General features: G+C 43.2%; 1 protein-coding gene across 1 annotated transcript in view; it reads right to left on the bottom strand.

The window, feature by feature from the left end:
* Positions 1-19,347, bottom strand: part of ABRAXAS2 (abraxas 2, BRISC complex subunit) — a 42,206-nt gene extending 22,859 nt beyond the window's left edge. Inside the window, exons 1-4 of the mRNA XM_044659234.1 lie at positions 19,255-19,347; positions 16,108-16,198; positions 6,290-6,326; positions 2,628-2,694 (exon numbers count right to left, since the gene is read on the bottom strand). Of these exons, the coding sequence (XP_044515169.1) occupies positions 2,628-2,694; positions 6,290-6,326; positions 16,108-16,198; positions 19,255-19,326 (267 nt within the window). The 5' untranslated portion in view covers positions 19,327-19,347. The remainder of the gene's footprint in view (positions 1-2,627; positions 2,695-6,289; positions 6,327-16,107; positions 16,199-19,254) is intronic.
* Between the last annotated feature and the right edge of the window lie 152 nt (positions 19,348-19,499).

The following is a 19,499-nucleotide window of genomic DNA, read 5'->3' as shown; positions in this document are numbered from 1 at the left end:
TGATTATATTGTCTTCCTAATGCTGAACTATCCCGGACATAAGTCCAATTTAGTTATAACGAATAATTTTGTAGATTTATTAGTATGACCTTTTTACTAGGATTTTTTAAATGTTTCTATCAATAGCAGCTAGTGATATTGGGTTCTAATTCTCTTTCTCTCCACCATTTAGGTATTATAAGCATATTTATCTTGTGAAAGGAGTGCTTTCTTCCTCATCTACTAAGAATAAGCAGAGCAGAGGTATCTTTCATTTCTTTTCTCTCTTTCCTTCTCCCATCTATTTCTTCCTTCTTTTCTTTTTGTTACTCTTTCTCACAATAGCCCTGTGGCAAAGTCCCAAGGAGACAGTGCCAGTCTCTGAGCCCATAAAGACTTAGCCATCATCATCCCTCGGACGCATAAACAGAAGGAAAGGCAAATGTGGCAGAAAGAACATTGGAGTTGGTTCTAGCTCTCATGCTACTGTGACCATGAGGAAGTAGGTGGCACATGGAGAGGGAAGTAGATGAGAATTGGAATCTTGCCTCAGACATTTGCTAGGAGGATAACCCTAGGCAAGTCACTTGTGTAATGCAAAGATACACCAGAAGCTTTTGCCCTTGCAAAAGTTAACTGAAAACTTCTGGCAGTTAGAAGCCTTAGAATCCTGAGAGAAGAGCAGTTGGCACCTGAGGCTTGAGGAGAGCGGAAGGTCCAACTGAAACTCTGCCTTTGGCTTTCAGTTTTGCTTTTGGCCTGTGCTTTGTCTCTGGACAATTTGAACCTAGCTAATTTCTCTGGACCTCTCCCTGACCTTCTCCATATTATTCCCCTGTTACTTTTCCTGATTTCCTGTGGGCTCTGGGAGGAAGGGTGGCTTTTGGGTTTTTAGTGAATAGACTTTGTGGGTTTAGTTTCCCTATAGGCAAGTAGGACATCCCTGCATCAAACTATCCCTTATTTTATTGATTTAGCATACTCTCAACTTTAAAAGCAGCCAAATCTTCCCTGGCTGAGAGAGCAAGTTCTCTCTCAGTATAACCCATTCCTGTGACTCTCCCCCATCTTGAGTTTCTCCCTAACAGCTGTCAGAAAACCCAAACCCCTCTCTCCTTCCTGCCCAACCCTGAACATTAATAAATCCCTTTGTTACCTAATCAAACCCTCTGGTGAATCATTGTGTTGAAGAATTAGCCAAGGGTCGAAGAGGGAAGGATTATTCTCTTTTATTTCTTGAGGGAACTAGAGGCATCCATCTTTGGAGGAAGTAGTTGCCTGACACTTCCTCCTGAATCCCTTCAGTTTCAGTGTTAGGTAGGAGCCTTTCAACTTCTCCTTTGAGGGACTTGAGAAACTGACAAGAAAGCCCTCCTTATGTCTATAGAGATACCTTTCCTGCCTGGAAGGGTTCAGCCTATTTTCCCCAGTATCCTCTGTCTCTAGCCTGAGTGTCTAGCCTGTGTTAGCTGCCTCTCCTGAATATCTCACCCGTACCCTTACCATCCAAATACCGCCTTGTCCATTCCTCCCTAAACTTAGCCATCCCTTTCATTCCTCTCCTATTACCTCAATCACCTTTTACCCCTCCTCGTTCAGCAAGGAAAAGAGAGCACACCAACTTTAGTGTCCCATTATTCACTACACTTGGTATTTCTAGGTCAGTTTTCTCATAGGTGAAATGGGGACAAGACTAATAGCAACTCCCTCCTAGGGCTGTTGAAATGGGGTTCAAATGAAATAATCAAAAGCCCTCAATGGGTCAGCTTTTTTTTCCCCTCAGAACCTCACCTCTAACCTAAGGGGCTAAAATGAGCCAATTTCCTAGGGCTTTTGAAGCCCTAACCTTTAGTAGCTGTGTGACCCTGGGCTTCAGCTATCTAAGCTGTAGGCCACTACTAGGGCTTATGTGCTAAGTCATCCATAGGTTTGAAGCTCCACTGGTAGAGGAGACAGGTTCCCCAACTGCTGAAGTCATAGACTCTTGGTACATGCCCAAAATCTCTGGTATGGTCATTGTACATGAACCAATTTATATATGCAAAATTAATAGTTAATATCCTAAGTTAGTATTCACATCAGAGCATATCATGGGTCAGCTAAGTGGCTCACTAGACAGAGCACCAGGCCTGGAGAGGAGAGGTCCTGTGTTTAAATTAGGCCTTGAATACTTTCTAGTTGTATGACTTTGGGCAAGCCGTTTAACCCCAAATGCCTATCCCTTACCACTCTTCTGCCATGGAATACTTAGTATTAGGATCTGTGAGGGGGAAGGGGAAAGCATATTGTAAATGAGATTATTAGATAAAGACTATTGCAAGAGTTATAGTTTACCTTCCATTTAATTGAGAGTAACAGGATAACTATGTCATTCACTCAGTGACATAAGCAGAAAAGGGTGACCTCAAAGACCCTGAGACCAACTTCGGTTGAGCATTAGACTATTATTGGAATTCACTTTTTAAACTCTTAAGAGAAACACAAGCAATTAACTAGTGATTTCACTACTCAACTCCTTTCTCATGGAGTTTATAATGATCAGAGAAAAGTGGTGTTCAAGGAGAAGGGGACTGTTTTAGAGCTAAAAGGAACATTAGAGGTTTAATTCAGTGCTCTTAGATGATAACAGCACAAAGAATCAAACTTACCTTTCTTCGATCTTTGAGAAGCCTGTCCAAACTCTCTTCATTAACTTTCCCCGCATAATCATAAAAGCTTTTAAGTTTAAGAAAGAAAAAGTGAGACATCGTTTACAATTTACTTCTCAAATGAACACACCTCATCAAGTAGCTATGCCCATGAACAAAACCATTGAAATGCTAACTTTCAAAATCTGGTGACATTCAAATCAAAGGGTGGTTCAACTACAGAGTATGACCACACCAAGTGCCAACTATCTGGCACCCACCCACTCCTCACTGCTTCACCTCCAGTGACATTTTCCATTTCTGAAAAATGAAGCCCATTGTTTGCCCATATTGTGTTAATTAAATGACTGTTGAATTGAAACTTACTAAAGTTAGCATTGGCGGGGAGGGGGAGGTGTCAAAAGGACAGCAGTGAGCTAAAACCAGAAAGGGTCTGTGTCACTGCCATTTTACTAGACAACTGTCAGGGTTGTGTGCCTGAATAAATGCCCTGTTTCACTCTAACATGAAGTTGGGGTCAAACCATTCATACTGGTCTGGCATGTTGGCAAGAAAGCAATTTGGAGAATCCTTCTATGGTGTGCTTAGCATTAGGGGTGGCAATCCCCGAAGGGACAACAAATGGAGGGAAGGGTTCCTACTCAGTTACTAACTGTTACCAATCGAAAGCCCTTTGTATCCATGCTTGTGATCACCAGTCCATTGAGACAGGCTGGCCTGAATTGGACTCTGGCAATAAAAATGGATCTCTGTTGCATGGGCTGGACTGTAGGACACAGGGTAGCTCTTTCCCCAGAAGTTTCCCTCCTGCTAAATTCCAGTCTGGCTCCCCTGCTCCCCCAATGTCTCTGGAGGTATTTTGAATTGACTTGTCTATGTACATGGGTTTCCACCAGCAGGGTGGCACTAAACCAAACTGGCACATGGGAAATGGTCAGCTCAGTGGGAAAGAGGCAGTTTTTGCCTTCTTGACCTCAACCTTCAAAGTCAGTGAGAAAGAACTTATGCACCTTTCATGCATTATCTTAAGATACAAATTATCTGAAACATTCTAATAATGAAGAGCATATTTTAACTTGAAGAACTCTTAGAAGGAAATTGCTACAGCTCACACATCTATCACTTGGACAACCAATAGTTACAAAATAGACTATAACGAACGATGTATCTGCTGCTGGCTTTAAAAAACAAAAACCCAACATGTGGAACAGTGTCCCAGCTATTGAGCTCAGCTCAGGTTCAAGTCCAGAAAGTGGCCATGGATTCCTGAGCTCCTCCAGGAACACCTTCCTGCCAACTTTCAGGAGCTCCTGAATGGAAAGAACAATGGGCAGCTCCACAAAGAACCTGCTCGACCAGGAGTGCCCATCCCCATGCCAGAGGGGAGCTCCTAGGCAAAATAAGAGGAAACCATGGATGCTGGGAAAGAAAAGCTCCAAGAGCCTCCTACCCAGGGACAGGCAGCTGTGATAATTAAATTAAGTCTACACTGCCCATCTTTAGATTTAATCACCAAATGAATCAGAATCAATGCACGGCCCTGCTTTCTATGAGAAAGCATCTATTATGATTGGACAGGGGAAGGCACTGGAAGTGACGCATATGTGACCCCTTTAAAAAGAGGGAGTTGAGTGAGTGAGGCTGCTTCTGGTTTGGTGAAGGGGACCTGAGGGAGCTTTGCTGGTTCGTGATCAAGACTGTTCCACATGGTGAGTTTAAAGACTGAATCTTCCTGAACTTCTATTGGGAAACTTCCTTTTATAGACTCTGTGAATGAAGTTTGCTCAATTCACCTCCAGGCCTCAGGCCCTTTAACCCTCGGCTGAGGGCTAAGATATACCTGGATTAATTAGTGGGATAGATTCTTATTTCCTTACTTCCTCTCTCTCTTCTCATGTAAATAAACTTCCATAAAAGTCAATTTTGATTTGAGATTATTCTTTTTTTTTTTTTTAAACCCTTGTACTTCGGTGTATTGTCTCATAGGTGGAAGATTGGTAAGGGTGGGCAATGGGGGTCAAGTGACTTGCCCAGGGTCACACAGCTGGGAAGTGGCTGAGGCCGGGTTTGAACCTAGGACCTCCTGTCTCTAGGCCTGACTCTCACTCCACTGAGCTACCCAGCTGCCCCCGAGATTATTCTTAATTGAGGACTGATAATAGTTCAATCCTCTGGCGACCATCTTTAATATATTGAACCCATAAAACCCCTTTTTCACCCTTACACAGACATGCCAAGGATTCTCCATTGGGAGCTCTCCTCCACAGCCTAGTGCCCCTACTTGGCACCTGCACCCTTTAGGCCAGTTACCTTCCTCCCTGGGCCTCAGCTTCCTCATCTATGAGACAAGAAGCCCATTCATTGAACTAAACGATCTAGAGGGTCTTTTCAACTCTAAAGTCTGTGATCTCACAACATGAGGTAAGGAATTTATAGTCAAAGGGCTAATATAACCTTTGGGTCCAAAGGAGCACCACGGGCATCTGCAGGGGTGTCCCCTTGCTCATCCCTTATCAGGGACAAGTCTCCAGCCAAGGATAAAAGGTAAAACAGGCAAGAGCTCTGACAGGTCCCAGAACATCTGGGGAGGCTGGGAGGAAGCTACACTGACAATATCGTCAGTTAGGGAGTGCAAGGTTAGCCTGGTGTCCAGGTCAACCCTTAGAGCTAGGAGTTATGCATAGGTCAAGGTGTGGGCAAATATGTAGGCTGGGGAAGCTGGGGAAGGAAACAGCTGCTCAAAACTGCTTACCTAAAGTGGGTCAAGGCTAGAGGAGATATTGACATGGCTAATGGGTCTAGGGGGTGTCTCAAGGCAGAGCAAGAGGCCTGGAAGGAAACTACCATAGATAGCTATTAGTTAGGGGGCAGGTGGGAAAATCAAGAAAGAGGCACTGGAGCAGAGGTTGGGCTGGCATGGTGGCAAGGGGAATCTTCATGGGGAGGAGGCAGGGACCTTTTCATCTCTCACCCTCTTCCCTCTGGGTGTTTCTCACATTCTCTTCCATCTGCTTCTCTCTCCCTTCAAATGTCTCTAGGTCTCCTCCCTTCTCTTTCCCCATCTGTCTCTCCTTTAGCTGACCATAATATGGAACTGAAATATATGTAATAGATAAGACAAAAAAGTGTTATGTTCCTTCCTATTCATTTTAAAAGGACGGGTCAATAAAATCCTATTTTTAACAAAACAAAATTACACCACATTTTTACTTCTCTGTGGCACTAAAGTGAATTGCTTCCCCCTCTACGGCTCAATAGTACTGACAAAATAAAACTTCTTCACCTCCTCCAAAGATGACTCTTTCCCTGACTGAAGGATCCCCTTCCTCCACCTCCAATAAGCATTCCTTCTGAGTGGAGACTTGAGGCAACCTTATCTATAAAAATGGTGGCCTAGGAGGAGATCTAGCCCCACTCATCAAGACCACATGATGTGATGTGATAGAAGACCTCGCATCTACCCTTGTTCTGTTACTTAATACAACCCTGAGCCCTTGAGGCCTCATTTTCCTCATCTGGAAGAGGAGGTTAGATGGGATGGTTTCTAAGGACCCTTCTACCTCTAACTCCTAAAACCCCATAATAACTCACCCAGACTCTCTAATCAAACAGGGTTTAAGTGGGGGCTCTGTGCTATCTAATAGAGAAAAAAGACAACTTACCTAAAAAGCTTTGGACAAGGCTCATGATTATGGATTTCTGGAATTAGAAAAAAGATACAGTCATTTCAATTATTCATAAAATTCAAAAAATGCCCCCAAGAAAAGCCCAACATTCCTTTTGAATCCCAGTCTCAGGAAATAAAAAGAAGCATATTCTGTTTCCTAGGCACTAACAAAGGTTGCCTACCAAGGCAAATGGGGGTTTTGAGCTGAAATGGTGGAAGAATTGGCAATAAGGACTTCAGAGCCTCCAAACGTATTCAAGGACAAGTCCATGTATAACATTAGGTAATATCCTTGCCAATGTGAACTGGGTAACATATTTTCATTGCAAAAAGTAAATGGGGGGAGGGGAAAGGGCACAGCAGCTAGGTGGCATAGTGGTTAGACCACTAAGCCTGGAGGGGGAGGTCCTGGGTTCAAATCTGGTCTCAGATACTTCCTAGCTATATGACCCTGGGTAAGTCACTCATCACCCCCATTGCCTAGCCCTTACTGTTCTTCTGCCTTGGAACCAGTATACAGCATTGATTCTAAGATAGAAGATAAGAGATTCTAAAAATCCAGTAACTAAGGTGTTCAAATATTCATTTTTGTCCTAGATGAATACACACTGTCATTACTTTAGCCTTCCCTGCCTGGTATACTGGCAGAAGCAATGCATTTGAAGATGGAAATGGGAGTAAGCATTTCTGTCACACCGTCTACATGCTAAGTGCTTTTCAAACATTATCTCACTAGATCCTCATGACACAATCCAAAAGTAGGAGCTGTTAGGGCCCCCATTTTCAGATGAGGAAATTGAGGCAAAGGAAGGTTAAATGATTTGCCCAGTCACCCAACTAGACTGGGCTTGATCTCTGGTCTTCCCATCTCCACAGATAGTGCTCTACCCATTGTGCCACCATCTGGGTCTAAGTTGCAGCTTTATAGGACAGTAACCTTGGAGAAGTCACTTAACCTCATCTCTATTTTGAAGGCACAGTACCAGACAAAGTCAAAGTTTCTTTCTCCTTCCTAAAGTCATAGTCCAGTGGTCAATGGCCTCCTTCAACAGATAAAAACTTTCAAGAGGACTGCAAGCAGGACTGTGCCTCAAAGGCTGTCATTTAAGACTAAACCGAAATCAGGAGTTTGGAAGCAGGCATTTGTTAGGAAATCTGAAACAGTGGGCCTGATGTTATGACAGGAAAAAAAAATGGATTCTTCATGCTGAAGGGATGTTGATGAACCATCTTAGAGACAACTTGGGGCCCTGTGGAAACATGTATTTCCTAGACAGATCTTTACTGACTTCAGAGAGTCACTTGATTACTCAAAGTGAACTGACTTGCACCTTGTCAACAAGCTCAAGTTGTGTGCCCAAATGACCACAATTCATTGCAAACATTCTCCAGGAGAGTGACCCATTACTCATTCTTCAGAGCCAAACCCTTTGTGTTCAAGCCTGCAATTTCAGCTCAATCAAAATCAAGCTGAGGTCCCAAGAAAAACAGGTTCTACTTCAGCTTCTCTGCTTTCTTTGAAAGTGCCCCAAAAGACTGTGTAAAAGTGTTGTTAATCCAGAAACGATTGTTTTTGTCATCTTTGGCTAGGGCTGCAATGTTGCAGCTGTGCAAATTAATGAAGAAACAGTTAATTCTTTTAAGCCCAAGACATCATTTCCCACTGAAGCACTGGAGCATGCTGCCCCGTAAGCAGTGTAAAAATTACTTGAAAAATAAAGCCAATTAGCCAATTTTAGGCTGCAGTAGTGTTGTTTCACACCCAACACACCTTCCATCTCCAAGGATAGGAGGTACACTTTAGCACAATTTCCCCAAAGCTGGTGCTGATCTTGAAGCACATTTCTGTCATAACTAGATAGATCCATTAGTTAATTCATTAGTTCCTTCTTTCTTCCTCACCTTCTGTCTTAGAATCAATATTCTGTACTGGTTCCAAGGCAGAAGAGAGGTAAGGACTAAGCAATGGAGGTTAAATGACTTGTCCAGGGTCTCACAGCTAAAAAAAAATCAGATCCAAGACTTCCTGTCTCCAGCCTGATGTTCTATCCACTGAGCTCCTTGCTGCCCCAAGTTTCTTTACGAATGACAACTGGGATAAAAAATACGCTGGAAACGCAGAGAACTACAGAACATTTGGCCAGAGACTTCCTCTGAGAAGATAAGACTCTAGAGGCTCAGTTCCAATTCTGGAAAACACAATGCTAAATAGACACTAACCCCAGAGGAGTGGTTTCAGGTGTGACAAAGCTGCCTGTGCTGATGGAATTGCAGCTACAGGGACTGAGAGACATTACTGCTTTGTCTGTCCATCTACCTGCCCAATTGAGAACTTGGACAGTTCATTCCATGGGAAGGACTGATGCCTTTGTTGGCTCATTTACACAAGGGATCTTCTGTGCATCTGAACTGGCCCCACCAGCTTAGGCAGATGCATTCCTTCCATTCTGCCAGGGGTTTCTGTGGATGCATACTTCACTTTCCTAAGTTCTCTTCAGTTACCTCCATCTGGTACATTTTCATTATTCTTTCCACTTCAGTTTTGTCCCTCTCTCAAAATGTTTTCTCCTAAAAGTCTAACCTCCTTTGCTTAGCATTTGCGCTCCACAATCTGATTCTAAGTTAATATTCCAGTCCTATCTAATACTTTCCTCCCCCCAAAAATTACTGTTCCCGGGGGCAGCTGGGTAGCTCAGTGGATTGAGAGCCAGGCCTAGAGACGGGAGGTCCTAGGTTCAAATCTGGCCTCAGACACTTCCCAGCTGTGTGACCCTGGGCAAGTCACTTGACCCCCATTGCCTACCCTTACCACTCTTCTGCCTTGGAGCCAATACACAGTATTGACTCCAAGACGGAAGGTAAGGGTTTAAAAAAAAAAAAAATTACTGTTCCCTAACAAGAGCCCATTTTCCCATCTTCAGGCTTTTGTTCATGCTAGCTATGTCTGGAATACCCTCTCTTCAGAGCCGTACCAGCTGAAACTAATCCATCCTTGAGTGATGGATTAATTAAAATCTTAAAACTTAAAAATCCTCCCCTATCTGAAGCTTTTTCTGATTTTCCACTCTCCCCCAAAATAAACACATTCATACACACACACACACACACACACACACACACACACACACACACACACACCATCTCTCTCTCTCTTTTTCCCCTCCCCCAATCCACATCTGGAAATGATCCTTCCCTCGCTTGAACTTTCCTAACATTTTCTTTGTACCTCTTCCAGGTTTTCAACTTTTATAGTATATATTTATTTTCAAGTTAGTTTCACATCTCCTCCTAGATGGTACATTTCTTGAGAACAGTCTTATCTTAGTCATCTTTAGAAGACCCTTAGAACCTAGTACCATTGCCTTGCACACAGGCACTCAAAGGTCTCACTGTATTAAAAAAAAAATCTGAGAACCTCTGGTCCCCTCAGAACCATTCTCCAAATGGATTGACTTGGGGCTCATTCAAATTGCAAGTTATGTTGATTTATTTTATTTAAAATTGATCCTAATAAATTAAGAACTACCAGGTTTTTTGTCCTTCAGTCTCTAACCAGTGTACACAAAAATAAGTGGCATAGTCAAGAGAAAAATGAGCTGGGAGCTAGGAAGACTTGAGTGCAAATCCTTCCACAGATACTTCCTAGCTATATGACAAGTCACTTAATCTATCTGCTTTAGTTTCCTCATCTGTGAAATAAGGATAACAGCAACACTGACCTCCCAGGACTGTTATGATGATCAAATGGGATAACAGAAGAAAAAATGGTTCATAAACCTCAATGTGCTATACAAAAGCTAGCTAATACGATTATTACTATCACATTTCTTTTAATTAGTCTTTCTCCACCTCTATAGTTCTGTGGGGAGTGAGGGAGAGGGAAAGAAAGAGAGAAAGAGAGAGAAGTGGCTACTCATTCAACTGTCATAGAAAAATGACATTTTCTATAGTTATTTGTAATTGACTATATTTTTTGCCTTCTTTTCCCCAGCATTTTAGCCTGGCATAGAGACCTATGAAATGTTTGCTGACTATTTTAATACTCTGAAAACTGGCCAAAGTTAGCCAAATATTACCAGAACTATTCAATCCCAATGATCCTAAGTAGTCTTGATTATGCTTTCTGCTAACTCCAAAGAGTCTCCTGGGATATGTAAGAGCCCATCAGATGTGGGCTCTCTCTTCAACAGTAAGGATCAGACAGCCATACCATTGCTGGGTTTGTACCCCAAAGAGATCACAGGGAAAAAGACTTGTACAAAAATATTTATAGCCGTACTTTTTGTGGTGGCAAAAAATTAGAAAATGAGGGGATGCCCTTTGATTGGGAATGGCAGAATAAATTGTGGTATATGCTGGTGATGGAATACTACTGTGCTAAAAGAAATGATGAACTGGAGGAATTCCATGTGAACTGGAAAGACCTCCAGGAATGGATGCAGAATGAAAGGAAGAGATCCAGGAGAACATTATATACAGAGACTGATACACTGTGGTACAATCGAACATAATGAACTGCTCTACTAGCAGCAATGCAAGGACCCAGAACAATGCTGAGGGACTTATGAGAAAGAAAACTAGCCACATTCAGAGGAAGAACTGTGGGAGGAGAAACAAAGAAAAACAACTGCTTGAACACATGGGTTGATAAGGATATTATTGGAGATGTAGACGCTAAGCAATTACTCTAGTCCAACTATCAATAATATGGAATTGGGTCTTAATCAATGATACATGTAAAACCCAGTGGAATTGTGTGTCGGCTATGGGGGGGTGGGGTAGTTTGGGGGGAGAGGGAAAGAACATGAATCATGTAACCATGGGAAAATATTCAAAATTTAAAAAAAAAAAAAACAAACAAAAAACAGTAAGGATCAGAACCTTTCACTTCCTGGCCATCCTATTGACTTTTGTTCACATCTTTCCATAAGCCTCCCAAAGTGCCAGAGAACTTCTTCTAGATCCCCTGACAAGGATTAAATGCTAATGGAGTACATGGGCTGGCCACCAATTAATTATCCCTTCTCTCTCTGTGACCAGTTATCTTTTTTTTTTTTTTAAGGTCATGAAATTTCCTTGAGGATATGCTTCTCCTACATCTGCTTCCACTGGTGACAGGTCTCTCGATGTCCTTTGGATAATTCTAAATTTTATTTCTTCAGACATAAAGGTTTTCCATGATTCAGAGTCCCATATCACCAAATGAACATGTGTCCTAAGAAGATGAGCATTTCTTTCCAGAAGAGCTTGGGATCATCAACAAAATACAGCAAATTCTCAAAGGTAACATAGCATCATCCCCTTGTTCAATGATGGGCTCGATTCATTTTCCATTTGCAGCAGCAGCAGCAGCCATCCTGAGGGACAAACTTTAGTCTAAGTCATTCATTCAGCTGTTTACCAGCCTCAACAAGAGGTTGTGCAGAACGTTAAGTCAAACTCCTTCATGTCATTAAGACCCTCTTTGTCCAGGAAGTTAAGTCAAGTTCTGTCATTCGATGTAATCTGTGCAGTGTTACTCTCAAAGATGAGGATCCTCAATTCAGAACTACAAGGAGTCTTAGAGGTCATGTAGTCAAAGTCTTTCCAAGTACACATGAGAAAACTGAGGACAAGAGAGATAAATCAACTTGGCCAAGGTTATATACAAGTTGTAAATGACAATCCCAAGGTTCAAGCCCAGGGCTTCTAATTGCATACCCATTCCCTTCCACAGCACTGGGAGGTCCTGGACATCTAGTTGCAACTGCAGTTGGTATTTTTCCTGAGCATGTGGTATATATAGATGGTTATTTCTAGAAGGCTAATGCTCCAAAGTAAAAATTGCAGGAGCTAAATAATCTGGAAACCTCCAGTGGTTCCCAAACTTTTTTGGCCTATCCAATATTATTTAGCCCCCTGGAAATTAATTTTTTAAAAAATTTTAATAGCAATTAATAGGAAAGATAAATGCAACTGTGGCCATCACCACTCCGCTAGATCACTGCAGCACCCACCAGGGGGTGGTAGAGCCCACTTTGGGAATCACTGTCCTAAATGAACAGATATTTCAAGTACACTACACATAATGGAAGTCTTTATTTAAAAGTTAATATCTTGTGGAAATATATTCCATATGATAGCACATGTATAACCAATATCAAATTGTCTACTGTTTCAGGGAGGAGGTAAAAGAGGGAGGGAGAGAATTTGGAACTCAAAATGTTAGAACATTAATACCAAAAAATTTTTTGCATGTAATTGGGAAAAAAACAAAATATTAAAGAAAAAAACTAATCTTATGGCTGATTAAAGGTTTTATATCCTCCTCTCACTTCTCCTCACATGTTCCCACAGCTCTCCTTGTTTTCTGAGAGGAGGCTTATAATAATTATCTAGTGGCATTTATAACTCCTTCAACCAAAAAATTCTGTCCATCCATTTTTTCCTCCCAAGTCTAAATGATCCACACTGTTTGGTACTATTTAAATAGAGATAAAAGTGCTATTATTCCTCCTTTTCAAAGAGATAGGTCTCACAAGCCTGGGACTAGAACTAAATCCTGAGATGCCTTAACACTTGGAGAAGTAGGAATGGTTGTCTCTGTGTGTCTGTAAATGGCAGGGTGAGAAGAGAGAAGGGAAAGAGGAAGGGAGAGGAGGGAGACAGACAGACTTGGGAAGTAACCAAAGTAAGCAGTATCTGAATGTATGAGGGGGCTATATGAGATGAACAAAGAGAAAATGAACCCTAGGCTATGTAAACTCTTGCAGAGAGAAGGGAGAAGATCCACAAGAATTTCTATAAGGATGCCAGAACTGTAAAGGTACACAACTAGGAGACTTAGGGACCCTGATCACTGCAGGGACTGACCAATGGCTATGCATATCTCTAGAGGACCTCTGAGGAAGGGCAATAGATATCTCTGAGGAAGCTCACTGGCTACGCAGACTTATTTTGCTTAATCATACACAGTTGTTTCAAAGGTTGGTTTTCTGTTGCTTTAAATGGAGGGAGGGAAAGGGAGGATCCAAAGGCCAATGGCCAAAAGGAAAAAGAGAAGGGCTGCGGAAACGTTTAAAAGTGACAGCAAACATTCAGAAGGAAGCCCAAGCAAGCAGGATGTGTCTAAAAGGACCCGATGAATTTCTCATATGCTCTTTTTTAAAAGAAGCAAACTAAAAAAAAATAAAAGAAGCAAACTGTAGAGAAAAAAAGCATTCTCACCATTATAGTCAATTCTCTTTTTTGTGTTTCATTTTACATACTCAAATGCTTATAGTTTGGGTTTTTGTCTTGTTTTGTGTTTGGTATCTAATAAGTTCAGAACAAAAAATTTAAAAAAAAAAAAAAAAAGACTCTAAGAATGAGGCCTGCAAAGATCATCACTTTGCAATTACTAGTTTCATGGGTTGTTAGAGCCAGAAGCACCTGAGAGACCCTTTAGTCAAAGCCCCCCAGTTCCAAGTGAGTACACTGGGGCCCAGACCAGAAAGCAGAAATAGCCCAGCCACAGTTGGGGGATTGGAAGTGGGTATAATATAGCTAGGACACTGGGAACGGTGCCAGAACTGGGACTCAGACTGGGGTTTGTTGTCTCTCAATCAGCAAAGACCTCTAGAAGAGATTGTTCAGAAATGATTGTTCAGAAATCATTGTAATACAGAATCTCATGTCACAGTACAGCAAGGTTCCTTCACCAAGGCAGATGTACATGAGAAAGCTGCCCAAGGTCCCTCCCCAGGATCACAAAGCCCCATTAGGTCAGAAGCAGGAAGAGGACTTTGAGCACATTAACCCTAAAGGGCTCTGAGGCTGGTGCTCTGGCCACTAAATCCTATTTCTTCTTAAGATACTTACTAAGTCCTATCCACAATTAGTAAACAGTTCTAGAAGTGCTACCATTAATTAAAGGTAGTATGGTGGCACAATGCCCAAAGAGCTGAGCATGGAGGCAGGAAGGAGGATGGCAAATCCGGCCTCAGACACTTACTGGCTAAATGCCCCCATGCAAACCATTTACTTCACTTCTCTGCCTCAGCTTCCTCATCTCTAAAATGGGGAGAATAACCAATAACCGCATCTATCTCCCAAGGTTGTCATGAGGATGAAATAAGAGAATATTTGTAAAGTGCTATGTAAGCCTAAAAGCACCATATGGATGCTTGCTATTATTATCATAATTAAACAGAAATTTAAATTAGACTAACAGAACTGCAGGCACTCTTAAACACCACTTAGTCCAAAATCAGCTTATATGGGGGGTGGGGGAGTGTCTTGCACAAAATCCAACATCGGATGATCAAGCCTCCTGACTCCTGGTCTCCAGGCTCTTTCCTCCTCAACATAAATGCAGTGTGGGCCCCAAAGAACTCACCTGGAACAGGAGGGCTTTGACTAAAGGGTCTCTTGGGTGCTTCTGGCTCTAACAACCCATGAAACTAGTAATTGTAAAGTGATGACCCTTCACAGGCCCCATTCTTAGAGTCTTTTTTTTTTTAAATTTTAATTTTTTGTTCTGAACTTATCAGATACCAAAAAACAAAACAAGACAAAAATCCAAACTACAAGCATTGTGAAGATGGGATTAACTCTCCTCTGCCCATTTTTAGATTTAATCACCAGAAGCCTATACAGCCCACTTATCCTTAAGTGGGGGAAGGTCTATGACCCATGTGTGCGACAGTGGGTGATGAATCAGAATCCACAGACTGCCCCCTGGGCAGTCCTAAGCAAAGCTTTAGCTGTGATTGGTCCACGTAAAGTAGAAGGAAGACACAGGAAATGATGAAAGTAATGGTCTTTAAAGTGGCAAGAACTCCCTGTGACCAGGTCTTTCGCCTTCAACTTGACCCTGGAGAAGCTCAGGCTAAGGACCTCGGACTGCTTTTCTATTTAAGCCTGACTCCTTTCCCTGGCTTGTTCTGGAGGTACTAGCCTCCAGAGAGGGAGAGGCCCCTCATCTTAGGAGACCTCATGGCTAAAACCCTTGTTTAATTTACCTCTGGGCCTCCTTTGCTGGGGCCTCTTAAGCCCTGCCTGGTTCAGACCAGGTGAGAGTAAATATCTACTCTCTCTGATTTTCTTACTTTTATTCTTTCTCCTTTTGTAAATAAACTACCATAAAAAGTCATTTAGAATTGAGTCATAGTTCCTGACAACCATACTCTTATAAATTTGGTCTAACCCTTTTATTTTTACCCCTTACATTCTGGCCCTTACAGCATTCATGTGTAACTCAAGACTGTCAGGACTGTGCAGCTGCCTGGCCCAACACCAAGTTACACAGACCATAGGATCATCACCTGAGGGCTGATGTTTGACTTCAGGCATCCCTTTGGAGGCCCCTCCTTTAAAGAAGTCCAAAGAGGCCAACTTGTGCCACTGTATCGCTGGATCTATTCCAGAAGCCCATGTTCTAACTCTACTACATCATTCTAATGCATCAGGTGAATGGGTCAGTTGGCACTTTTTAGACCCCGGAAATATTAAGGCACAAATTATTGAGGGAATGGAAAATACAAGAAATATCCAAAGCTCATTTTCATGGAGTCTTTCTTCAAAAGAATATGATGGTAGATAAAAAATGAGCCAAAATGAGGCAGCTAGGTGGCTCAGATAGAGAGCCAGGCCTACAGTCAGAAGGACCTGGGCTCAAATCTGGTCTCAGATGCTTCCTAGCTGTGTGACCCAGGGCAAGTCACTTAACCCCTATTGCCTAGCCCCTACTGTTCTCATGAATACTTAGTATTGATTCCAAGACAGAAGTTAAGGGTTAAAAAAAAAAAAAGAAAAAGAAACAACCTTTATAAGGTAAGAGTTAAGTTTACTTACCTATTACTTGCAGAAATTCAGTGTTGCTGATTTGTGAATCACTGATGCTAAATGTCTCCTCTTGTCTTACCTCTCCTAGTAAGAATCCTTCCTAAAAAGTGATTAAAAAAAAAGCTGTAGACTCAAAATAAGAATGAAACTTTCCTCATAACTTAGTCCATTGTCATTGTACAATGAATCAAAATAATCAAAGCAAGTCCACTATATTCTCTGAAAAACTGACTAGTGGATAGCCTGATGTCATTGCAAGAAGTGATCCCGCAATAGGAAATTTTTTAACTCTTCAGTTAAAATGAAAATGACTTAATGAAAAACACAAATAAGATCACATTATCTACACATGCTTGCAAAACTCAGAGGCAGAAACCAATACCGGCAACCAAAGGAACAGGGTCAGAATTTAAACCAGAGTCCTCTGACTTCCAAATCTCTATGGGTCCCACCATATCAGCCTGGCTCTCAAGGTTCTAAACAATACACTTCTGTTTCGACCTACCTTAGAAAATCAGGACCTCAGCAAATCAACTTCAAAATTTCCCAGTGCTTATAACAAAAGTTTTTACTTCATAAGAACAAAATGCTTCTCTTTTTAAAATATATTTAGAGGAAGAGCATTACTACTTCAGAAAACTCTGGAATGCTTTGCATAGGTCATCCACTGTGTTCTAGTCTAACAAAAGTTGAAAGTCTATTAAAACCAAAATTATTTCCCTGCAGAAAAAGAACAAGCCAGCAAGATGTCCTGAGCGTCCACCTGGTCCTATAAATGCCTGAAAAGTTGCCTAGCATAAAGTCCATTCCCAAAAGGAAGCAGGGAACAAGAGAAGTCAAATGAACAGATTTTTTACAATGTGGTTTCATGATCTGATTTAGAGTATAAAAATTTAAGGGTTCACAATGTAGATTCAAAGTTCAAGCTGTCCATTTATAAAAATAGCATAAACCTTTCAATGAATCTGAACCAAAAGACAAACTTCAGTGGATTTACATTTTTACCTATAGCTATCTTAGAAAATAAAGTAACCTTTACCTTGTTTCACTGGTGAAAATGTCCCTGAAGTTTTGCCTACCAGCCTGAGAAGGGCATTGTAGTTTAAACTCTTCTCTTTTCCACCTGGAAATTAATTCTCTCTAATATGATGATCAGCTTTGTATCTCTGTAAGATGTACAATCACCAAGCACTTATTGCAAGAAATACCAAGTCTACCAACAATCCCTCACATCCTATTTAATGCTCTCACAGAGATTCATGAGAATTAGAACTCTACCCCTCCCCCACCAAATTGTTGGGTTCCTGATGATGTACCTAACAGCTGCTTATGAGCATCCAAGGCACAATATGAAGGATACACCTTACAGCTCTTTTCTCCCAACCACCCTGAATGGGTGCAGCAGAATCACAACTGCCTGGGTTTTATTTGCATTCCTGATTCTCACTTGCTAGGTGACCCAGGCCATGTACTATAATCTGGGCCTCAATTTCTTCAGTGGGAAAATGGAAGCAGACTAGATTGCCTTTGAGGTCCCCTCCTGACCCCTATCATTCATGCAGGTGGAAAATCAAAGTATCATCTTCCTCTTACAGATGGGAAAACTTAAGCTAACAGCTCTTCACCTTATTAGTTACCACAATTATCACTCTCCTTTACTATTTCAGCTCTCCAATTAAACCAATTCCCCACAGGTGCCAACTGAGATTGCAGACACCTACCAAAAAAACGGTTTCTATTTGAAGAGTTCTTTTGCTTTGAAATTCTGATAAAATGAAATACTTATTTTACAAGGAAAATGGGTATTTTATAAACTATACCAGCTGTTTTTTAAACTTGTAAAGTTATTAAACATAAGTTGTAGGTACTAAAATTTCAAGAATAATTTTCATCCACTGCCCTTGCTTGTCAAAAGAGGAAGAACTTTGGGGCTTTCAAAAGTCAATATTCTCTGGCTCTGCCTTCTGCTGACCTGGCTCAACCCCCCCCCCCCCCATTTCTTTTCTCTGCTATCTGCTGCTAATAGGACCTTTCAGATGACAAACCCAGACTGACCTTTACATGACAAATGAGGAAACCAGTCCAGGAAGGGGCTGCCTAGAAGCTGGACGGGAGAGGGGGGGAGACAAGCTGCCCCTATGAGCCCTCCCTGCTGAGCTCCAACATCTTTCTGCTCCCTTGTAGCCAAAGCATTAAGGCTTAAGGCTTACACAGTGTCCCCCAACAAACCTAGAGCTTCTGCTCCGCTTTCAGGTGGATTTTCTCCCAGCCCTCTGCAGAAGCTCAGGGAGAAGCTCTGCTGTCTTAACTCGGGTAGAGGGAGGGCTCTCTCCTGGGCAGTGCCCGCCATGGACCCTTCTCAGTGTAGAAGTAGATAGACACCTCCTGGGCTCTCCTTTTCGAAGGGCACCCCAACACTAAAGGTCCCGTGGAGGGAGTTGGGAGCGACATCTGCAGCCCCTGGTCGGGCCCCTGGCTCACTGGGCTTACTCCCCAAAGCTCTTCTTTCTCGGAGAACACCCCAATACTGAAGTGGGGCGGGGAAGAGAGCAGAATTTGAACCTCCTTAGAGCGAGCGTTGCAATCCCACTCTGGGTCGTTCCCCCTCTCGCATTAAAACGTTCTCTCCCCTCGTTTCCTCAAGGTTCGCCAGCGAGACTGGGCCCCGGCTAGAATCCCTGGAGGGATGGGGATGCGCTAAGGGAGCCCCGTTGGGTGCCAGCTTCTGACAGATGCCCCCAGGGAAAGAATGCTCTTCCCTGCAGCCACCCCGGTCAGGATCGGGTGGGCGTGGCATGGAGGGGGACAGCGGGAGATGGGGAGCCCACGGACTCCCACAAGAAAACTACCTCTTGCAGAGGACTTGCGGCCCCCCCACCCCACCCTGGCGGGAGTGCAGCACCCCCACGCGCGGATGTGGACACAGACGCTCGAACCCCCGCTCCCCCTTCATAGTCGCTGACATATGCCCGCCCCACGGGCGTTTCGCCTCGCGCGGCCCCACTCATCACCCCCAGGCCCGGGCGGGGCGGACGCTCCCCCGCGACCGCTTCGGACAGGCCTGACTGGGTCTGAGCAGGACCCGAGAGGCTTGAGGGGCGCCCCCTCGAGCCCCGCGCCCCCTTCCCCGACTCTCCGGGCCGGGCGGGTACCTACGTGATCCGCGTCGCTGTTGGCGCTGTGGTAACACACCGCACTGAAGGTGTAGCCCGAAATGGAAGCCGCCATGATGGAGATCGCCAGCTCTCCCACGATGCATAGCGCCACCGGGGGCGGGGGCGGGGGCGGGGGCGGGTCTGCGGCGCACGCGCGCACGCTTCTTCCGCTGCCGGCGCGCTCTGTATCCTGGGACCGTAGTCCGGGAAGACTCCGGGCCCCGACTCGAATGGTAGTTGAGTCCG

This window comes from Gracilinanus agilis, chromosome 2 (genome assembly GCF_016433145.1).
Source record: "Gracilinanus agilis isolate LMUSP501 chromosome 2, AgileGrace, whole genome shotgun sequence".
In the NCBI taxonomy this organism is placed as follows: Eukaryota; Metazoa; Chordata; class Mammalia; order Didelphimorphia; family Didelphidae; genus Gracilinanus; species Gracilinanus agilis.
This window is presented reverse-complemented; position numbering and strand designations above follow the sequence as displayed.